General features: G+C 38.4%; 1 protein-coding gene across 2 annotated transcripts in view; it reads left to right on the top strand.

Annotated features, from left to right (window-relative positions):
* The window catches only part of LOC115216963 (probable 3-hydroxybutyryl-CoA dehydrogenase), a 53,402-nt gene extending 35,061 nt beyond the window's left edge, over positions 1 to 18,341 (top strand). For both annotated transcript variants that reach the window (XM_029786434.2, XM_036507006.1), the window contains exons 2-8: positions 4,003 to 4,139; positions 6,924 to 7,029; positions 7,558 to 7,652; positions 9,868 to 9,964; positions 12,089 to 12,187; positions 15,217 to 15,327; positions 17,759 to 18,341. In XM_029786434.2, the coding sequence (XP_029642294.1) occupies positions 4,003 to 4,139; positions 6,924 to 7,029; positions 7,558 to 7,652; positions 9,868 to 9,964; positions 12,089 to 12,187; positions 15,217 to 15,327; positions 17,759 to 17,946 (833 nt within the window). In that variant the 3' untranslated portion in view covers positions 17,947 to 18,341. The remainder of the gene's footprint in view (positions 1 to 4,002; positions 4,140 to 6,923; positions 7,030 to 7,557; positions 7,653 to 9,867; positions 9,965 to 12,088; positions 12,188 to 15,216; positions 15,328 to 17,758) is intronic.
* The last annotated feature ends 1,659 nt before the right edge of the window (positions 18,342 to 20,000 follow it).

Raw genomic sequence — 20,000 nt, forward strand, 5'->3', positions numbered from 1 at the left:
CATGGTGCTGGTGGCCATGGTGATGTTGGTGGTGGTGGTAGTGGCAGCAGCGAAGGTGATTGACCCCCTTCTCTACGATAAATCCTCTTCTCTGTTCCCCTTCTTTTCCATGGATATAATAGTCATTTAAAAGAAAAATATCTAGTATCCATGTAGCCATACTGTCTTAGCAGTCATGCTGTCTGTGTAGCTATAGTAATTGAGTAACTATAATGTTTGTGTATGTATAGTATTTGTATAGTTATAGTGTGTGTATTGCTATAGTGTCTACTCTTTACTCTTTTACTTGTTTCAGTCATTTGACTGTGGCCATGCTGGAGCACCGCCTTTAGTCGAGCAAATCGACCCCAGGACTTATTCTTTGAAAGCCTGGTACTTATTTTATTGGTCTCTGTTGCTGAACCGCTAAGTTACGGGGGATGTAAACACACCAGCATCGGTTGTCAAGCAATGTCGAGGGGACAAACACAGACACACAAACATACACACACATACACACATATATATACATATATACGATGGGCTTCTTTCAGTTTCCATCTACCAAATCCGCTCACAAGGCTTTGGTCAGCCCAAGGCTATAGTAGAAGACACTTTGCTCAAGGTGCCAAGCAGTGGGACTGAACCTGGTTGGTAAGCAAGCTACTTACCACACAGCCACTCCTGCGCCTACTTAGCTTTAGTGTCTTTTTCGCTATAGTGCCTATGTAGCTATTGTACCTATACAACTTCAGAGCCTATGCAGTCTTTGTGTAGGTATAGCGTCTCTGTAGCTTTAGAACCTAAGTAGCTATAGTCTCCATATTCTATTGTGCCTTGTAGCTAATAGTGTATACATATCTATAACATTTATTAGTACTTATGTAGCTATAGTGTCTCTGAAGCTACAGTGTCTGTATAGCTAAATGACACTGTTTATATTGTTGTTATTGTTCAACTCCAGATTAGCATTTATTGAAATTATGATCATTGACATTCCACTCATGACTATCCTGTCTTTTGTATACCAGGGACTATACTAAGGCGGGAAGCTGGCAGAAACGTTAGCATGCCAGGCAAAATGCTTAGCGGTATTTTGTCTACTGTTACGTTCTGAGTTCAAATTCCTCCGAGGTCGACTTTGCTTTTCATCCTTTTGGGGTTGATAAATTAAGTACTGTACCAGTTATGCACTGGGGTCGATGTAATTGACTTAATCCCTTTGTCTGTCCTTGTTTGTCCCCTCTACGTTTAGCCCCTTGTGGGCAATAAAGAAATAAGGGACTATACTGTATCATATGTTCTTCCCTTTTTAGTATAATAGGATGTGAGCTGAAGGAAATGTGGCCACTCTTACAAACACCTCAATAAACTACACAGAAACCCCTTAGCTGGCTTATCTGCACATGTTGGTAGAATCATTAGATCTTTAGATAGAATGCCTCAGGGTATTTGTTCTGACACACTACACCCAAGGTTCAAATCCTGTTGAAGTCAACTTTACAACTTTTCAGTGTCGATAAAAATGTACCAATCCACAGCATTAGATCAACAAGTGAGGGCGCGTGGCTTAGTGGTTAGGGCATTCGGCTCATGATCGTAAGGTTGTGAGTTCAATTCCCGGCGACGCGTTGTGACCTTGAGCAAGACACTTTATTTCACGTTGCTCCAGTCCACTCAGCTGGCAAAAATGAGTTGTACTTGTATTTCAAAGGGTCAGCCTTGTCACTCTCTGTGTCACGCTGATTATCCCCGAGAACTACGTTAAGGGTACACGTGTCTGTGGAATGCTCAGCCATTTGCACGTTAATTTCACGAGCAAGCTGTTCCGTTGATCGTATCAGCTGGGACCCTCGTCGTCGTAACCGGCGGAGTCTTTTTTTTAGATCAACAAAACTTTTGGAGGGTCAGGTTAGGTGTCTTATCGTATTATTTCCGGCTATTTTGCATTCTGACAACAATGCCTGTAATGACGATGGTGCCAAGATACATTGGTCAAAATTGGTAGTTTTTTTGTCTGGATAAGCATTGGTAGCAGTGGCATAGCTAATAGAGGAGACAGGGAAGTGACTACCAGCAATGAGCAGATCTTTCAAAATAAATACCTTTTCAACAATTTTTTTTTAGTTCTTTAGTTCACTTGTGTGATAGAAATCGAATCTCTTTTTCCTTTTTGTTAATTGCATGGCCATGAAAGAATGTTCTGGATTCATTACTTTATTTGGCTAACCTTCCGTGTTTTTGAACTGTCGGTCCAATCGCCTGTGATGAATTATTGGCCACTGACACCTGAAGATCCAAAACAAACCCTGATGTCATGACCTCTTAACACAGGGTGATACCGTGGAATCTTATCCTTTTCATGTCACACCTATATTGGTAGTTGTAAATTTTATGTGAAATCACGTTGTTACTGAAACATGACATTAACGAATGTGGAATGCAATTCATCATCATCATCATTTAACGTCTGCCTTCCATGCTGGTTGCTTTTTACATGCCACTGGCACTAGGGCCAGTCAGGCTTAAATGGTGCTTTTTATATGCCAGTGATATGGGAGCCAGTCAGGCAGAATTGACAATGACCACACTCGAATGGTGCTTTTTACATGCCACTGGCATGGGTGCCGGTCAGGTGGTACTGGCAATGACCATGCTTGAATGGTCTTTTTATGTGCCACCAGCATGGGAGCCAGTCAGGTGGTACTGGCAATGACCATGCTCAAATGGTGTTTTTACGTGCCACTGGCATGAGTGCCAGTCAGGCAGAACTGGCAATGACCATGCTCGAATGGTACTTTTTATGTGCCACTAGCACGGGAGCCAGTCAGGCACTACTGGCAATGACCACACTTGAATGGTGCTTTTTACGTGCCACCGGCATGGGTGCCAATAAGGTGGTACTGGCAATGACCATGCTTAAATGGTGCTTTTTATGTGCCACTGGCATGGGTGCCAGTCAGGCGGTACTGGCAATGACTACGCTTGAATGGTGCTTTTTACGTGCCACCAGCATGGGAGCCAGTCAGGTGGTACTAACAATGAACATGCTTGAATGGTCCTTTTTACGTGCCACTGGCATGGGTGCCAGTCAGCCACTACTGGCAATGACCACGCTTGAATGGTGCTTTTTACGTGCCACCAGCTTGGGAGCCAGTCAGGCGCTACTGGCAATGACCACACTTCATTGGTGTTTTTTATGTGCCACCGGCATGGGTGCCAGTCAGGTGGTACTGGCATTGGCCACATCACATAGGTACATAATTTTAAAATGAAAACACAAGATAGTCTTGATTGGCCTTTCTTTGATTCATTAGTTTGCTTAGTTAGGACTGACCTAGGGTTAAACAGTTAAACAACAATAATTACAAAAGCAATAGCATTTACTCAGTCCATTTTTCATATATTACTTTTTGATATTTGATTTTCAGTCAGAGGTTATAGGTATGTTCTCTCTGTCACTGTAGCTTTTACAGAAAAACAAGTCTGACTTGTTTAATCCTCCTCATCATCAATATCCTCATCATCAATATCCTCATCATCATCATTGGCATCAGTGTTGATCATCATCATCATCATCACTACTACCACTTCCACCACTATCATCATTGTTGTCATCATCATCATCATTATTGCTGCTACCACCATCACCACTGCTGCTGCCATTGCCATCACTACCACCATCATCATCATCATTACCATTGCCACCGCCACCACCATTGCCCCTGCTACCGCCGCTGCCACAACCACCACCATCACCACCATCACCACCACCACAACCACCTTCATCATCATCATCATCATCAATGTCATTATCATCATCGACATAGTCACCATTGTTATACATCTGTTATTCCATTCTAGCATGGGCTGGGCAGTTTTTCTTGGTAGTGCTGTTGTAAAGCCAGAGGCCTTTCCAGTCACTGACCCTTCTGATTGCCTCTTACAACACCCAGGCTTGTAGTGTAGCCATTCCACAACCAGGCTATCCACATTAATCTGTAAGCATCTGTCTTCTTTCAGGTGCCCTGGCATACCATGGTCACAGAGTTAAGATGTATGATAACAATACAGAAACACTCAATAAAGCCTACTCCGTCATTGAAGAAGATAAAAACATGCTCCGACAAGAAGGACTGCTGCTACAAAAGAATTTCCTGGTAATTAATACTATTAATTGTTCATTAATGGGTTTGGCTTTTACCTTCTTTACAAAAAGGTTGTTTTTGTTTCTTTCTGTCTTTTTGTTTAATAAGTTAATTCAGGAAAGAATGGCCAGATAATGGCCATGGCCTTTGCGGGCCCTCTTAGACAGGACAGGCTGACAATATAACTGCGCAAAAAAATATCAGGGGAACTTACATCATCTTCATCATTGTTTTAAGTCTGCTTTTCATGTTAGTATCGGTTGGATTGATTGATACAGTCTGAAATAATTCTTATCTGGAGTTACATCCATTGTAAGTATGTTTGGTGAACCAGTTGCACTTATATGTTTTATTTCAGCTTGGCATTTAACAGATTGATGTCCTTCCTAATACCAACCACTTTACAGAGCTTTATAGGGTGTACTGAATGCATTTTATTGTGGCACCAGCACTAGAGAGGTTGTCATGTTTTCCACAAGACCAGACCAGCTAGTCATCTCATTCATACTGTGCCTCTGCTTGTATACCAACCACTTTACAAAGCTTTACAGAGTGTACTAAATGCATTTTATTGTGGCACCAGCACTAGAGAGGTTGTCATGTTTTCCACAAGACCAGACCAGCTAGTCATCTCATTCATACTGTGCCTCCGCTTGTTTACCAACCACTTTACAAAGCTTTACAGAGTATACTAAATGCATTTTATTGTGGCACCAGCACTAGAAAGGTTGTCATGTTTTCCACAAGACTAACTGATTGTCTCATCCGTATTGTGTCTCTACTTGTTTACCAACTACCTTACAGTGTACTGGGTGCCTTTTATAATGGCCCCCAGCCAGGGCTGGATTGACACCCATTGAGGCACTAAGCACTTATAAGATTTTGGTACCCCCATAAAAGATTATTTAATTCAAAATATAAACAATAACAAACCATGAAATAAATTTTTACTTTTCAAAACTAAACAAAACAGTAAGAGGGAAAATAATGTTTAATTTATATTGAAAAGTTTCCTCCTACTTTTTTGAATTGCAAAGTCTTTGATCAGATCCTCACAATTAATCTTAGGTAACACATCTGCAGCTATACTTAGTAGAGATAAAGGCATCCTGAATATTATTTTAGCAAGCTTAAAGTGATTTCTTTTGTGCCATAAACCATTTACCGTTTCTGTGGTGCCCCTTCCTTCCCTTGATGCCCTAAGCACATACTTATTTTGCTTAATGGCTAATCCAGTGCTGGCCCCAGCACTAATGTGGTGTCCTTGTTCTCTGCAAGACAAAACGTCCCCAGTGTTCTATATTGTCCCTGTTAGTTCAGAAGAATGTGACCAATAGGAGAGAGGTTAACTGCAAAAGATGCATTAGCATTCTGCATGTTAAATACAAATATAGTAGGGATTATTTAATGAGTTGAGAAACTTTAATTAGTTAAGATTATCCATGCAATTAGTAGCAAAAACCTCCCTATAGTATTTAAAGGCTAAAAATAACAAAGGAGAAAAGTCCAATAAAATTACTTAATTGAAATTATTGGAAAATATAGAAAACACAGAATGGGAGTAGATCCAGCCTATAACACCTCCTACTGAAAGCAGTGGACATGTTTTAGTCATATTAAACTTCCTCAGCAAAACATATTCTAATCAGTTGGCAAAACAAATAGTAACCTATGTGTGTGTGTGTGTGTGTGTATATATATATGCCAGTTCAGATTGGAGCCTGGTGCAGCCATCTGGTTCGCCAGTCCTCAGTAAAATCGTCCAACCCATTCTAGCATGGAAAGTGGATGTTAAATGATGATGATGATGATGATATACACATACATACATGGTTATGTGATTAAAAAGCTTGCCTTCCATCCATGTGGTCTTGAGTTCAGTTCCACTGCATGACACCTTGTGCAAGCATCTTCTACTGCAGCCTTGTGTAAACCAAAGCTTTGTGGTTGAATTTGGCTGACACAAACTGAAAGAAGCTCACCATGCATGTGTATATGTATGTGTGTGTGTGTGCATCTTTGTCTAAATATTATTTGGTGATTGTAAATTATACAATGTTGATTGTATTGGCAAGCTGGTAGAAACGTTAGCACGTTGGGCAAAATGCTTAGCAGTATTTTGGCTGTCTTTATGTTCTGAGTTCAAATTTCACCGAGGTCGACTTTGCCTTTCATCCTTTCGGGGTTGATAAATTAAGTACCAGTTGTGTACTGGGGTCTATCTAGTTGACTGGCCCGCTCCCCCAAAATTTTGGGTCTTGTTGATTGTGTCCGATCTTCAGTGGAAACCATGCCCTCTCATAGAGAAATATTACTTTGCTTAGAAACTAGTGTGGGGTGGTGACAAGAAGGGCATCAAGCTGTAGAAAATCTACTTCAGTAATTTCCATAAAGCATATGAAGCATGGAAAAGTAGATGTTAAATGATGATGATGACGATGATGATGATGATGATGATGATGGTGGTGGTGGTGGTGGTGATGATGATGATGGTGGTGGTGGTGGTGGTGGTGATGATGATGATAATGATGATGGTGTTGGTGGTGGTGGTGTTGGTGGTTTTGGTAGTGGTGAGTAGTAGTAGTAGTAGTAGTAGTAGTAGTAGTAGTAGTAAAATATAGACATCAATACTTGGAAGTTTAATATCTAAATTCTTAATCTTTATAATTTTGGCAGCAGGGAGTGCTAAATCCAAATTCTATTACAGACATAGCAGATCTTAGAAAAGTTTAAAGTGTACATTAATCTAAAAGTTCTGCCGATTCTTCATATCAAAGTGATGATTTATTCTTTCAGGGAACAATATATTACCTAAGTGGCCTCCAAGAAACAGTCAAAGATGCAGATTTTATATTCGAAGCAATTGTTGATGATCTTGAGATGAAACAAGACTTATTTCAAAGTAAGTACTAGACCAGTCAATACCTGGCCTAGGTTGACCATTCGTTTTGATTTTAAAAATAACCTCTGAAACTTAAGGGGTGGGTGTTTTCTAACGTGGTCCAAGGCTAACCAGGCCTTTCTGAGTAGATTTGGTACTTAGAAACTGATATGTGCATACGTGTGTGTGTGTGTGTGTGTGCGTGTGTGTGTGTGTGTGTGTGTGTGTGTTAGTTTCCAGATGTTTCTTCAGGTTGGGTGGTATTGAACCTAATGCTCTGATGACAACAGGGCTAACCTTTATGTTTGACTCTTGTGGCTGCCACATTTTGGCAATCTAAATTTTCAGGTCTCCATATTTCTCAACCTTTTTCTCTTTCTTTTTCCTTTTTCTCTCTCTCTCTTCCTTCTTCTTCTTCTTCTTCTTCTTCTTCTTCTTCTCTTCTTCTTCTTCTTCTTCTCCTCCTCCTTCTCCTTCTTCTTCTTCTTCTTCTTCTTCTTCTTCTTCTTCTTGTTTTAATTTTTACTCCATGTATTCCTTATAACTTAGGTGCTTCACAAATGTGCAAGAATGATGCAGTGATTGCCACAAATTCACTCAAGTTCCACATCTCAGATATTGCCAAGAAATCTTCAAACAAAGAGGTAAGATGGCTGCAGTAATATCCAAAATATCTGAGGTAAATTATTGCTAGACTTCAACAAAGATTCTCGCAGACATCTTTAGATATGATTAATAAGTCTTATTCACCTTCCAATAACTTAAAGGTATGCCCCAACACATTTTCCCACCATCTTCTCTCCTTCTCATCTTTCTCTCTTTGCTTTTCTCATTTCTCTCTCCTGTCTTGTCTCTTTTCCCACAGCGGGGAGCCTTTACAGCCAGATACCTGCTTTGTCACTCTGTCATAGCTTAATGTGCCATCATGTGGCACAAAGTCACCTGTTCAAAACTGTTCCCCATTCAGTTGAGTGATCTTGTCTTGTGAGTTACTTAGTGACCTTGCTGATGCCGGTGCCATGTAAAATGCACCCGGAACACTCTGTAGAATGGTTAGCACTGGGAAGAGCATCTAACCAGAGAAACCTTGCCAAAGCAAGTAGTGGAGCTTGGCACAATCCTCTGGTTCACCAGCTCCTGTCAAACCATCCAACCCATGCCAACATAAGAAATGGATATTAAATGGTGGTGGTGGTGATGATGATGATCACTAAATGAGCTTCACTATACAAGTGGTGTCATTCGTGTCCAATCTTCTGTGAAATGATGTTTGACACAAGGCCAAAAATTTGACGGGTGGAGACAAGTTGACTGCATTGACTCCTGTAATTGCCTGGTACTTTATTTTATTGACCTTGAAAAAATGAAAGCCAAAGTTGACCTCAGCAGGATTTGAACTCTTATAACATAGAGATCCAGGAAAAATGCCACTAAGTATTTTGTCTGATGTGCTAATGATTCTGTCAGCTCACTGCCTTCTTTCATATTTTGGCTGAAGGCCAGTAATTTTAGGGGATAGGGGTTAGTTGATTACATTGTACTTGATGGTACAGTGTAATCACATCATCAACTAATTGATTGATATTTTGGTTTGCTGACCTCGAAAGAATGAACAAAAAAGATGACCCTGACAGAAACTGAAATGTGATGACAAAGGGCTGTTACAAATACCATAAGGTATTTTGTTCTGGCTCCTTAAGTTCATATTCTGTTAGGGTCAACTTTGCCCTTCATCCCTCCTGAGTTGATAAAATAAAGCACTAGTGAAGAACAACTAACTCTGGCCTTGTGCCTAATGGCGATGATGATGGTGGTGGTGGTGGTGGTGGTGGTGGTGGTGGTGAGGGGTGGTGGTGGCAGTGGCAATGCTCATAAAGAAAATAACAACAATTATGACTTCTTTTATTTGCCACAGGAACATTAGGCGAAGAGAATATTACATATCTATTTATTTATCTCTCTATATATAAACGGCAGTTTGTCTGTATGTGTGTCTGTGTGTCTGTCAGGTTGTACCCTCACCCTGACCACGGCTTTCAACCGATTCTGATGAAACTTGACACACACATAGCCCAATGTCATAATTCAAAACTAACGCAGCGAAAATTTTGAAAAGTTCCCCCAGTTCTGAAAAGAATCGATAAATTTGACATGGGGTCGAGAATCTAAGCTTTTTATATGCAACACATTTTCTGTCTAGGGGACACAACTCGACCTTTTTATCGCCCAAAGGAACAGCTAGGAACATCGTATACACAGAAGACATTGCAACCTACACATGCGCCTTCGTTCCCTAGAGGGAACGGACTAGATTGGGATTAGTCGTTGCCTACTAGGGGCTCTTACATACCTGGGCAACGCCGGGCTATGCTGCTAGTCTACCTATATATCTGTGAATGTATGTGTGTGTGTATATATATATATATATATATATATATATATATGCATGTACACATACATGTCTATAATTGTATATGTGTGAGGGTGGATGTATTTGCTTACTTGTGTATCTATACGCACGCACACATACACACACATCTATATATGCATACATATATATCATATATGTATATATATATACATTTACATTAATAGTCTTTCAAATATGGCAATGTGGGAATTAAAAAAAGATCTTAATTTAATCAATTAAAAAAAATTAAATCAGAATCTTATATGTATAAATGAAGATAATCATTTAATCTGATTTAAAATTAAACTCATCCAAAGAACAACTCATATACATAACTGACGTTTATTGGAAGACATAAATTGCAATGGAATGTTGACCAGATTAATATGTTCAGTAAATATCAACCTTTTGTTTATGTTTTCACGTATTTCTTTTACTTTCTTTCACAGCAAATGATTGGTTTAAGGTTTTTATATCCTGTCTATTATATACCTGAAGTTGAGATCACTCTGAGCCAGCAGACTTCACCCGAAACTATTGAAAAAGGTAAGGCCACAACAAGTTTCAGTCACGTTTCTAGCATAATTCTTTCTATTTTCAATAGCAGTCAATTGTTTGCTTCAAGAATGGACGAGGTATTTCATTTCTATGCTTGTCACTTAACCTGTTGGTGACGTGTTGACAATGTAGCAATAAAAACTTCTTTGAAAAATAGGAAAAAAAAAATTATAATCTGTTGTGAATTCGTTACTATATATGTGTGGATAAAACCATATTCCCTCGGCAGTCTTCATTATGACCTCCACCTCTTCCACAACCTATTCCCTTCCCTCCCCTTCCCCTCCCTCTTTTCCTCCTCCTAGTCCCACCTCACCCCCATTCCACCTCAACTCTGCTTCCACTCTTGCCTCTCTCCCTCCTGCTTTTCCTCTTCATCCCCCCCCCCCCCGCTTCTCTCCCTCCTCCTTATCATTTCACAAATTTACTTTCCATGTTGGTATGGACTGGATGGGCCATCGAGTGCAAGTCAGTTCTTGTTTGGAAATACTGCTCGCCTATATGTGTCAGTGACCACATCTTGCTCATTACCTTTTATTTTGGCATGGTTCTATGGTTTCTACAATTGGATGCCCCTCCTATTAGTAACAATTTTACTAAGCATACTAAGATTTATTTTATCCTAGTACCAACATTGAAGAAGCTGTCATGTCCCCAAGATAAGACTGAACTAAAAGGGTCCTCTTAACTTTGTGTTGTTTCCACACATTTACCAATTGCCTTTATAGAGTGTACTCCATGTGTTTTATTGTGGCACAGCCCTAGTGAGTTTATCAAGTATCAACAAGATAAAAAGCAAATCCACTGCATGGCACCTTGGGCAAGTGTCTTCTACTATAGTCTCGGGCCGACCAAAGTCTTGTGAGTGGATTTGGTAGACGGAAACTGAAAGAAGCCCTTCATATATATATATATATATATATATATATATATATATATATATATTTTATGGAGATGTACTTGCATAGCAAGTGACCTGATCTGAGATCGTGTGCTGGAACAAAAACAATTGCAGCATGGAAGGTGTTTATAAGCCATTTAAGAAACACACAAAAACTGTTAGATTCACTTCAGCATTTAAATTTAATTTGCCAAAATATTTTTGTCGCTTTGAGACCACCACCTGTTCAGATGCAGCATGGAATTTTGTCAGTGAACAGGTCGCGGTCTCAAAGCGACGAAAATATTTTGGCAAATTAAATTTAAATGTTGAAGTGAATTTAACGGTTTTTGTGTGTTTCTTAAATGGCTTACAAATACCTTCCATGCTGCAATTGTTTTTGTTCCAGCACACAATCTCAGATCAGGTCACTTGCTATGTGTATATACAACTGGCTTCTTTCAGTTTCCGTCTACCAAATCCACTCACAAGGCTTTGGTCACACCGAGGCTATAGTAGAAGATACTTGCCCAAGGTGCCACGCAGTGGGACTGAACCCGGAACCATGTGGTTTGTAAGCAAGCTACTTACCACACAGCCACTCCTACACCTATACACACACACACATATATATATACATACACACACTCATATATATACATATATATATATAAATATATGAAAGAATGGAGTTGAACGACGAATTAACAAAATTCCTTTATTTTCGACATATGTTTCGAAGGCTGCATATTCCTAATTGCAAAGGAATAAGGAGTATATTATGCCGCTTTCTCATCAGGAAAAGCAAGGAACTTATGTCAACATCAAGATGCACAAAAAACTTTTAGATGACTGCTCACACGGAGCCCATAGTCGAAAATAAAGTAATTTTGTTAATTCGTCGTTCAACTCCATTCTTTCATATATTTATATTTAAAAAAAAAACATACAAATTTCCACACGAAAGCACGTAACTTCAAACGTGTCTTCTCTACTGTGAATTTGCTACCCAGGTATCAGTTAACCGAATTATCCATAAAAAGATAATTCATTCAACTACTCAAATATTCATATATATATATATACACTCATATATCTATATGCATATGCACATGCACACTTATAAGCACTCATATATATACATACAAATACACACACACACACACATATATATATACATATAAAACATATAGAATGCTTATAACAAGTTATGTTTTCTTTGCATTTGACAGGAAGAAAGTTCTTGGAGAAAATGGGGAAGACATTATTCTTCAGATCTGGCAATGAACCATTGATTCTTAAGGAAGAGGAAAAGGAAACGAGAAAACAACGTAATTCATGATTTCAACATTCGAAACTATTGGCTGATTGCCTGATATGTTAGTGTTTTAGATGTAATGCCTTTTATGGCATTTAGATATACATATTTCTTACAATGAGTTCATTAAGTTCAAGATCTACTGGTTTTGAGATTGTGTTTCCTCAGTTTGGGAGGTGGGGTGCTTAAATATGTACTGGTAGACTACTAATGTCAATGAAATTGGTCAATCACCTCACCCATTCAAAGAAGCCTTAAGATGCTGAACCTTATGAAGTAGATGACAAGACCAAGCTATTTAGTGCATTACTGTACTTGGAAAGACATGCCCACCACAACAGAATTGAAATCCTAAAACCAGGGTGCCACATAAAATGCATTGGTGTGGGTGCTAGTGCCAAGTAAAAAGAACTAGTGATGCCACATGAAAAGCACCCAGTACATTCTGTGGTGTGGTTGGTATTCAGAAGGGCATCCAGCTGTAGCGGCCAAGCTAAAACAGACTATGGAACCTGGTGTGACCTCTGGCCACACCAGTTCCTGTCAAGCCTTCCAAACCATACCAGCATGGAAAATGGATGTTAAATGATGATGATGATGTTAGTATGTTAGAAATTGTCATCATAAAGGTGGCGAGCTGGCAGAAACATTAGCCTGCCGGGCGAAATGCTTAGTGGTATTTCGTCTGTTTTTACGTTCTGAGTTCAAATTCCACCAAGGTCGACTTTGCCTTTCATCCTTTTGGGGTTGAGAAATTAAGTAGTAGTTACACACTGGGGTCGATGTAATCGACTTAATCCCTCTGTCTGTCCTTGTTTGTCTCCTCTATGTCTAGCCCCCTGTGGGCAACAAAGAAATAAGAAATTGTCATCATTATCATCTTCATTGCCATTATCCTTGCTATTATTTTTCAGCTTTACGTTCTGAGTTCAAATGTTACTGAGGTCAATCTTGCCTTTTATCCGTTCAGGGTCAATAAATTAAAATATTAGTCTAGTAGTAGCAGGGTCAGTCTAATTGACTAACATCCTTCTCTGAAGACTGCTGGCCTTATGCATAAAATAAAAACTGGTATCATAGCAGAATTATTAACATGTCTGACAAAACTGCTTAGCGACATTTCTTCTAGGTCCTTAATTCCTAAGTTCAAATTCTGCTGAGGTCAACTTTGCCTTTCATCTTTCCAGGGTCAATAAAATAAACTACCAGTCAAGTGCTGGTATTGATAGTAGTGACTAGCCATCTCTTCTCAAAACTGCTGGCCTTGTGCCAAGATTTAAAACTATTCTTCTTTGGTCAATAAAATAAATACTTGTTGGGTGATGATGGGAGTTTGATGTAGTTGACTATCCTGTTTCCCTAATCTGTTTGGCCTGGCAGAATCATTAGCATGCTAGACAAAATGCTCAACAGCAAGTACCAATCAAGTTCTGGGGTCGATGTAATTGACTTCCCTCTTTCCTGAAAAATTACCGGCCCTGTGCCAAAATTCAAAACAGAATCGTTAGCATGCTGGACGAAATGCTTAGTGGTATTTTGCCTATCATTATGTTCTGAGTTCAAATTCTGCCAAGGTTGGCTTTGCCTTTCATCCTTTTGGTGTTGACAGATTTTGTACCAGTGAAACATTGGGGTCGATGTAATCACGTAAACAACAAGTCCCCTCCTCCAAAATTTCAGGCCTTGGGCTTATAATAGAAAGGATTATTGTTATTATTATTATTATTATTATTATTATTATTATTATTATATAGGAGTGGCTGCATGGTAAGTAGCTTGCTTACCAACCACATGGTTCCGGGTTCAGTCCTATTGCGTGGCACCTTAGCCGAGTGTCTTCTACTATAGCCTTGGGCTGACCAAAGCCTTGTGAGTGGATTTGGTAGACGAAAACTGAAAGAAGCCCGTCTTATATATATGTATATATATATGTATGTGTGTGTGTATATATCTGAGTTTGTCCACCTGACATTGCTTGACAACTGATGCTGGTGTGTTACATCCCCGTATCTTAGCAGTTCGGCAAAAGAGACCAATAAACTAAGTACTAGGCTTACAAAGAATAAGTCCTGGAGACGATTTTCTCAACTAAAGGTGGTGCTCCAGCATGGCCACAGTCAAATGACTGAAACAAGTAAAAGAGTATTATTATTATTATTGAGTGAGAGAGCAGTTCATGCCATCAAAGTGACACTGGGGTAAAATATACGAAGCCCAATATACCCATCATTACTCATCTGATAAGGGTACACCAGGCACATGCATCACAACCATATGTGCGCGACATGGTGATCTCATATCAAGGTAAACAGCACATGACCTTGCAGGTGGGGCCCAGTTAGAATTTTCTTCAGGTCGAGTAGCCCATCCCGCTCAAAAGGTCCCTGAATAAGGGTTGTTTAAGGATGTTGAAAGAACCACCCATGTTTCCAGAGGTGAATTATTCAAACCCCAAAGAATCCCTCTCAACACATGGCTATGATGCTCCCCCACTACTTTTGCTTGTGATCAGAGATGCACATATCGTCAGCCACTAAGGGATATGTTGAACTGGTTAAGGTCAAACAACTGACAAGCAAATCTGTGGTATTGAGCAGAATATTTGCTGTAGCCCATCTTTTATACCAAGACAAAACAATGTACATGATGACACTTCCAATCAGTTAAGATCAGAAGCCACGAGAGCCACTGCCTGGTACTGCATCAGGGCATTTATTATTATTATTATTATTATTATTATTATTATTATTATTATTATATTATTATTAAGGCAGTGAGCTGGCAGAATCGTTAGCACGCTGGGTGAAATGCTTAGTGGAATTTCGTCTGTCGTTATATTCTGCGTTCAAATTCCATCAAGGCTGACTTTGTCTTTCATCCTTTTGGGGTCGATAAATTAAGTACCTGTTGCGTATTAGGGATGATCTAATTTTAGCCTCCTCCCCCCAAAATTTCTGACTTTGGTAGAAAGGATTATTATTATTATTATTATTATTATTATTATTATTATTATCATTATTATTATTATTGCTTTCTTCACAGTTCGTCTAGAACAGATCAAAAATTCATTTGGAATGACACACTTATTTAAGAAAACAGTTCCAAAACTTTCCCATGATGGTAATGAAGCTCCTTCACAAGATGAAGCTGAGGGTAAGGCACTGAAGAAGGGATTTTATTTATATATCTATTTATTTTGTTGCCTTTTTTTTTTTTTACTTGTTTCAGTCATTTTTGTGTGGCCATGTTGAGGCATTAGTTTTAATGAATAATAATAATTCCACACTGCAAAGATCACATCACAGAAGATTGAAGAGCTTTATTGGGAAAAAATTCCTCATCCACCTTATTCTCCCAACCTTGCTCCTTCAGACTACCATTTGTTTCGTAGTTTACAGAATCAATTGGGGGGGGGGGGACATAACTTTTGACAAGCCAGGAGGAGGTCGAAATTGAGATTTCAGAGTTCTTCGCTTTGAAACCAAAAGGGTTTTACATTGATGGGATTAAAAAGCTTGTAAATACATGAAAGGAAGTCATAGATAATCAGGGAAAGTACATTGATGATTAAATTTCAATTAAATATAACATTTGATCACTTGTTTTCATTATTCAAAATTCAGACAGAACTTATGGAATGACCTGATATTTCATCAAACAAATGGGGATGAAAGGCAAAGTTGACCTGGGTGGCAGTTAATCTGGGAACCTGAAGGCACATAGCTTAGTGGTTAGTGTATCCAGCTTATGATTGCAAAGTTGAGAGTTCAGTTTCTGGTGTTGCATTGTGTCTTTGAGCAAGGCTCTTTATTTCACATTGCTCTAGTCCACTCAGCTGGCAAAAATGAGCAGTACCTGTGATTCAAAGGGCCAGCCTTGTTATATTCTGTGTCATGCTGAATCCCTCTGAGTACTACATTAAGCTTATGTGTATCTGTGGAGTGCTCAGCCATTTGCATGTTAATTTTATGGATAAACTGTTTCATTGATTGGATCAGTTTGAGCCCTTGTCATTATAACTGACAGAGCACCATTTTTTTTTTGTTTGTTGGTTAGTTTCTCAACATCCCTAGTGGAAATTTTGTCCTTTAATTGCAAGGATAATCAAGCTTAATTACAGCTCACTATATTTCATGAGACTTACTCTCTCTCTCTCTCTCTCTCTCTCTCTCTCTTTCTCTCTCTCTCTCTTTCTTTCTCTCTCACACACACATGTAGAAATTTGCTGTAGCTCTGATATAATATTAATCCTTATAACGTTACTGCTGCAAAGCTTTTGACAGTTTCTAATCCCTTCCAGCGTTTGACCCCACCTCATTATTAAGTTATTAATCTGAGTATGCTGCATTTAATATTTAGCTGGGCTCTTCTCATGTGAATGTGTGTGTGTGTGTGTGCAAGTGTGTGCATATTTATAAATGTTTGTATGCATGTATATATATATATATATGCACATATATATTCATATGTACACATGTATATGTGTGTGTATATATATATATATATATATATATATATATATATATATATATATACATACACATATGTATATATACATATATACATACATATGTATATGTGTGTGTCTTTGTGTGTAAATGACACGCATTGTCTTCCAAAGATAGAAATTAAGTCCCTGGCTATATTCTTGGTTACATTTATGTTGAATTGCTCTCAGTATTAAAACTGACAGCTACGCCACTTAACTAAAGATGGGATGTATTATATAGCTGCTGTGCACTTGAAGACCTTCTGTCCATCTGAAAACCCAGAGCCTACTAATATTGATGCAATAAACCTTACATAGTACCTGGCTATTGATGATTGTAAATGAAGTCTGGATAGGGTGTTTTCCCTTACACCACAGTAGTCCAGCAAACAACAGCAATATTCCTGTTCTGCTACATATTTGATAACCTGACCTGTTCTTGATCATTGATAATTGGCTTTGCCGATGCTTTGCTGAATACTCAATTCCCTGACAATTGCCTCAATGAGCAAATATGTACAATATGACCTCTCCATGGTTCTTTGAGCCGTTACCAATCTCTGTTCTTCTCTCTTTGTTGTAGCCCATGTTTCACTACCATATAACATTGCAGGTAGAACTGTGCTATTGATGAGGTTGGCGCAGGTGGTCCTGTTCAACCTTTTCTTGAGCACATCCCTTATGACAATAAACGTCTTCCATCCGGCCCTTACTCACATATACATTAATTTCTTATGAGTTATAGAAACAGTATTGGTTCAAAATAGAAATCTGTGTATCATACTTAGAGCAGATACATTGTTGAAAGCCTGACAAACTGAAATATTTATCTGAAGATAACAACTATTATAGATATATAGTGTTAGAAACTGCAGAAATATATGAGTAGTAGATAAAAATTATACAGCAGCTGTTGTGACAGACACTCACACATAACTGTGTGTGTGTGTTGACTCTATAACATCAATGTACAAATGATGAAACATCCTCAGTGTCGTTATTACCTTTTGTGTTAATGTTCTTATTTTCATTGTTCTCATCAATGTTGTTATCACATGAAATTTAAGGCTCTCTTAAATTTGTTTTCTCCCACAGGTATCCCATGCATTAGCAGCGAACAAGACTGTGCCATCTGTATGGCCAACACTCGGGACTGTCTGCTCTGTCCTTGTCATCACATGGTCACTTGTTATGTTTGCTCAAACATGCTTCTCAACAAGCAGGATGGATGTCCAATATGTCGAAAAGACATCACAGAAATTGTCAAAGTGTATCATTCATAGACATTATTGCACTAACCATAACACATTATAATCACACATATTTTCATTATATTCAGATATAAAGGAGCAGCAAGCTGGTGGAATCATTAGCATGCCAGACAAAATGCTTAACAGCATTTCTTTCAAATCTTCATGTTCTGAGTTCAAATTCTGCCAAGGTTGACTTTGACTTTCATCCTTAGAATAAAGTGCCAGCCCAGCACTGGGGTTGGTGTGATCAACTTGCCCTCTCCCCTCAAAATTTTTAGCCTTGTGCCAAAATTAGAAACAGTTATAAAGGCGGTGAATTGGCAGACTCATTAACAATGCTGGATAAAATGCTTAAGAGCATTTCATCTGACTTTATGTTCTGAGCTGAAATACTGCCGAGGTCAGCGTTGCTTTTCATTCTTTTGGGGGTCAATAAAATTAAGTATCAGTGGAGTACTGGGGTCAGTGTAATTGAGTACTCCACCCCAAAATTTCAGGCCTTGTGCCTATATTGGAAAATATTATATATAAGTATAGCAGATGAGGTGCAGATGAGGGCAGCTGCATCAAACTCTCATGCACCAAATGTCAATTGCTAAAAAGCATTCGTGAAGTAAAATCATGTAGCAACACCGAATGGTGGTGCTCCAGCATGGCCACAGCTGAAACTAGATGAAAAATGAAAAAAAAAATGAATTACGTTGCTGTTCTTTTATTTGTAATCTATGGATTACAGTAATCTATGGGATTACAACTGGAGGAATTAGGAGCCCAGAAATTGAGGCTGGTGAAGTTGTGGAAATTCTTTGACAGCCACTTCTGACCCTTTCTAGTTGTATGGCAAAGAGCTAAATCCTGCTGCCACACATATGGCCTTCAAGCAGCAACCATCTCAAGCCAGGGTATGATGACAGTCTCCAGCAGTTAAACATAGCCATCTGAATGGAACCTGAGACTGTTCAAAGATGTCAGGGAAGCGTGATGTCAACCTCACTGGAGGCACATCCCAAGACCATCACAATTTGGGGGTACTTGGTGTTCATGATATGTAGGACACATTTTACTGCCTTTACAATTTTCAGTCAGTATTGTGATATATAGTGTGAATCACCAACATACAGTTGACTCTTTTCTGATATTCAGATAGCTTCCTGTCCTCATGTGAGTTAACTATTTTCAACTACAACTTTAACCTTTATGCTGTCAAAAACCATTGGCTGTTCACTAATACATGAAGCTGTTCCTAATAAAAGGGGACATAAAAGTCATCCAATTTAGCCTGAACATTCTTGCACTCTTATTACAACATTAAGAGATTTTAACTCTTATTTCTAGCAATGTAGGTGCTTTGGCACCTCACTCACATTTAATGACATTTAAATTTTTCCTTTATGGTATTATGTTATGCCTAGCTGTTTATATTAATTTTTAGCATATACATACAAACAAATATATATATATATATATATATATATACACACACACACATATATGCATACATTTATAAGAAATAAGGCAGGGAGTATTAATAATACTTTCTCTTGGATAGATTTCTTTCATATGAATGCAAATTCTGAAAAAATACATATGCAGTAATTGTATTGATGCCATTTACCATTTTATTTATTTACATTCCAATTTTCTCTGAGGTTCTTCTGCTTTTAATAACTATTTCTGTAAAGAGATTGTAATATGAAATATACTTTGGTATATTTAGGAAATCATATCTCTTTCAAAGTTTTGAATTTTATATATTGAATGATTTTGCAGTATATTTTTTTATTGCTTCCTGCTGAAAACTCTGGAGAGATGAAACTATCTTTTGAGTCCATTTTTAAATATATTTTTATTGTAGTGAAATATTATCTTCAATGTCATTGTAATGCATTGTATTGAGATTTTTCGTTTTGCTACATATAATATAGTTAGCACATGCTTTGGCAATATTTATATATATTATATAGGCATGGCTGTGTGATAAGCAGCTTGCTTCCCAACGACATAGTTCTAGGTTCAGTCCCACTGCGTGGCACTTTGGGTAGCTATCTGTCAAAGCATTGTGTATGTATTTGGTAGACAGTAAC

The sequence above is a fragment of the Octopus sinensis genome, linkage group LG11 (assembly GCF_006345805.1).
Source record: "Octopus sinensis linkage group LG11, ASM634580v1, whole genome shotgun sequence".
NCBI classification, from domain to species: Eukaryota; Metazoa; Mollusca; class Cephalopoda; order Octopoda; family Octopodidae; genus Octopus; species Octopus sinensis.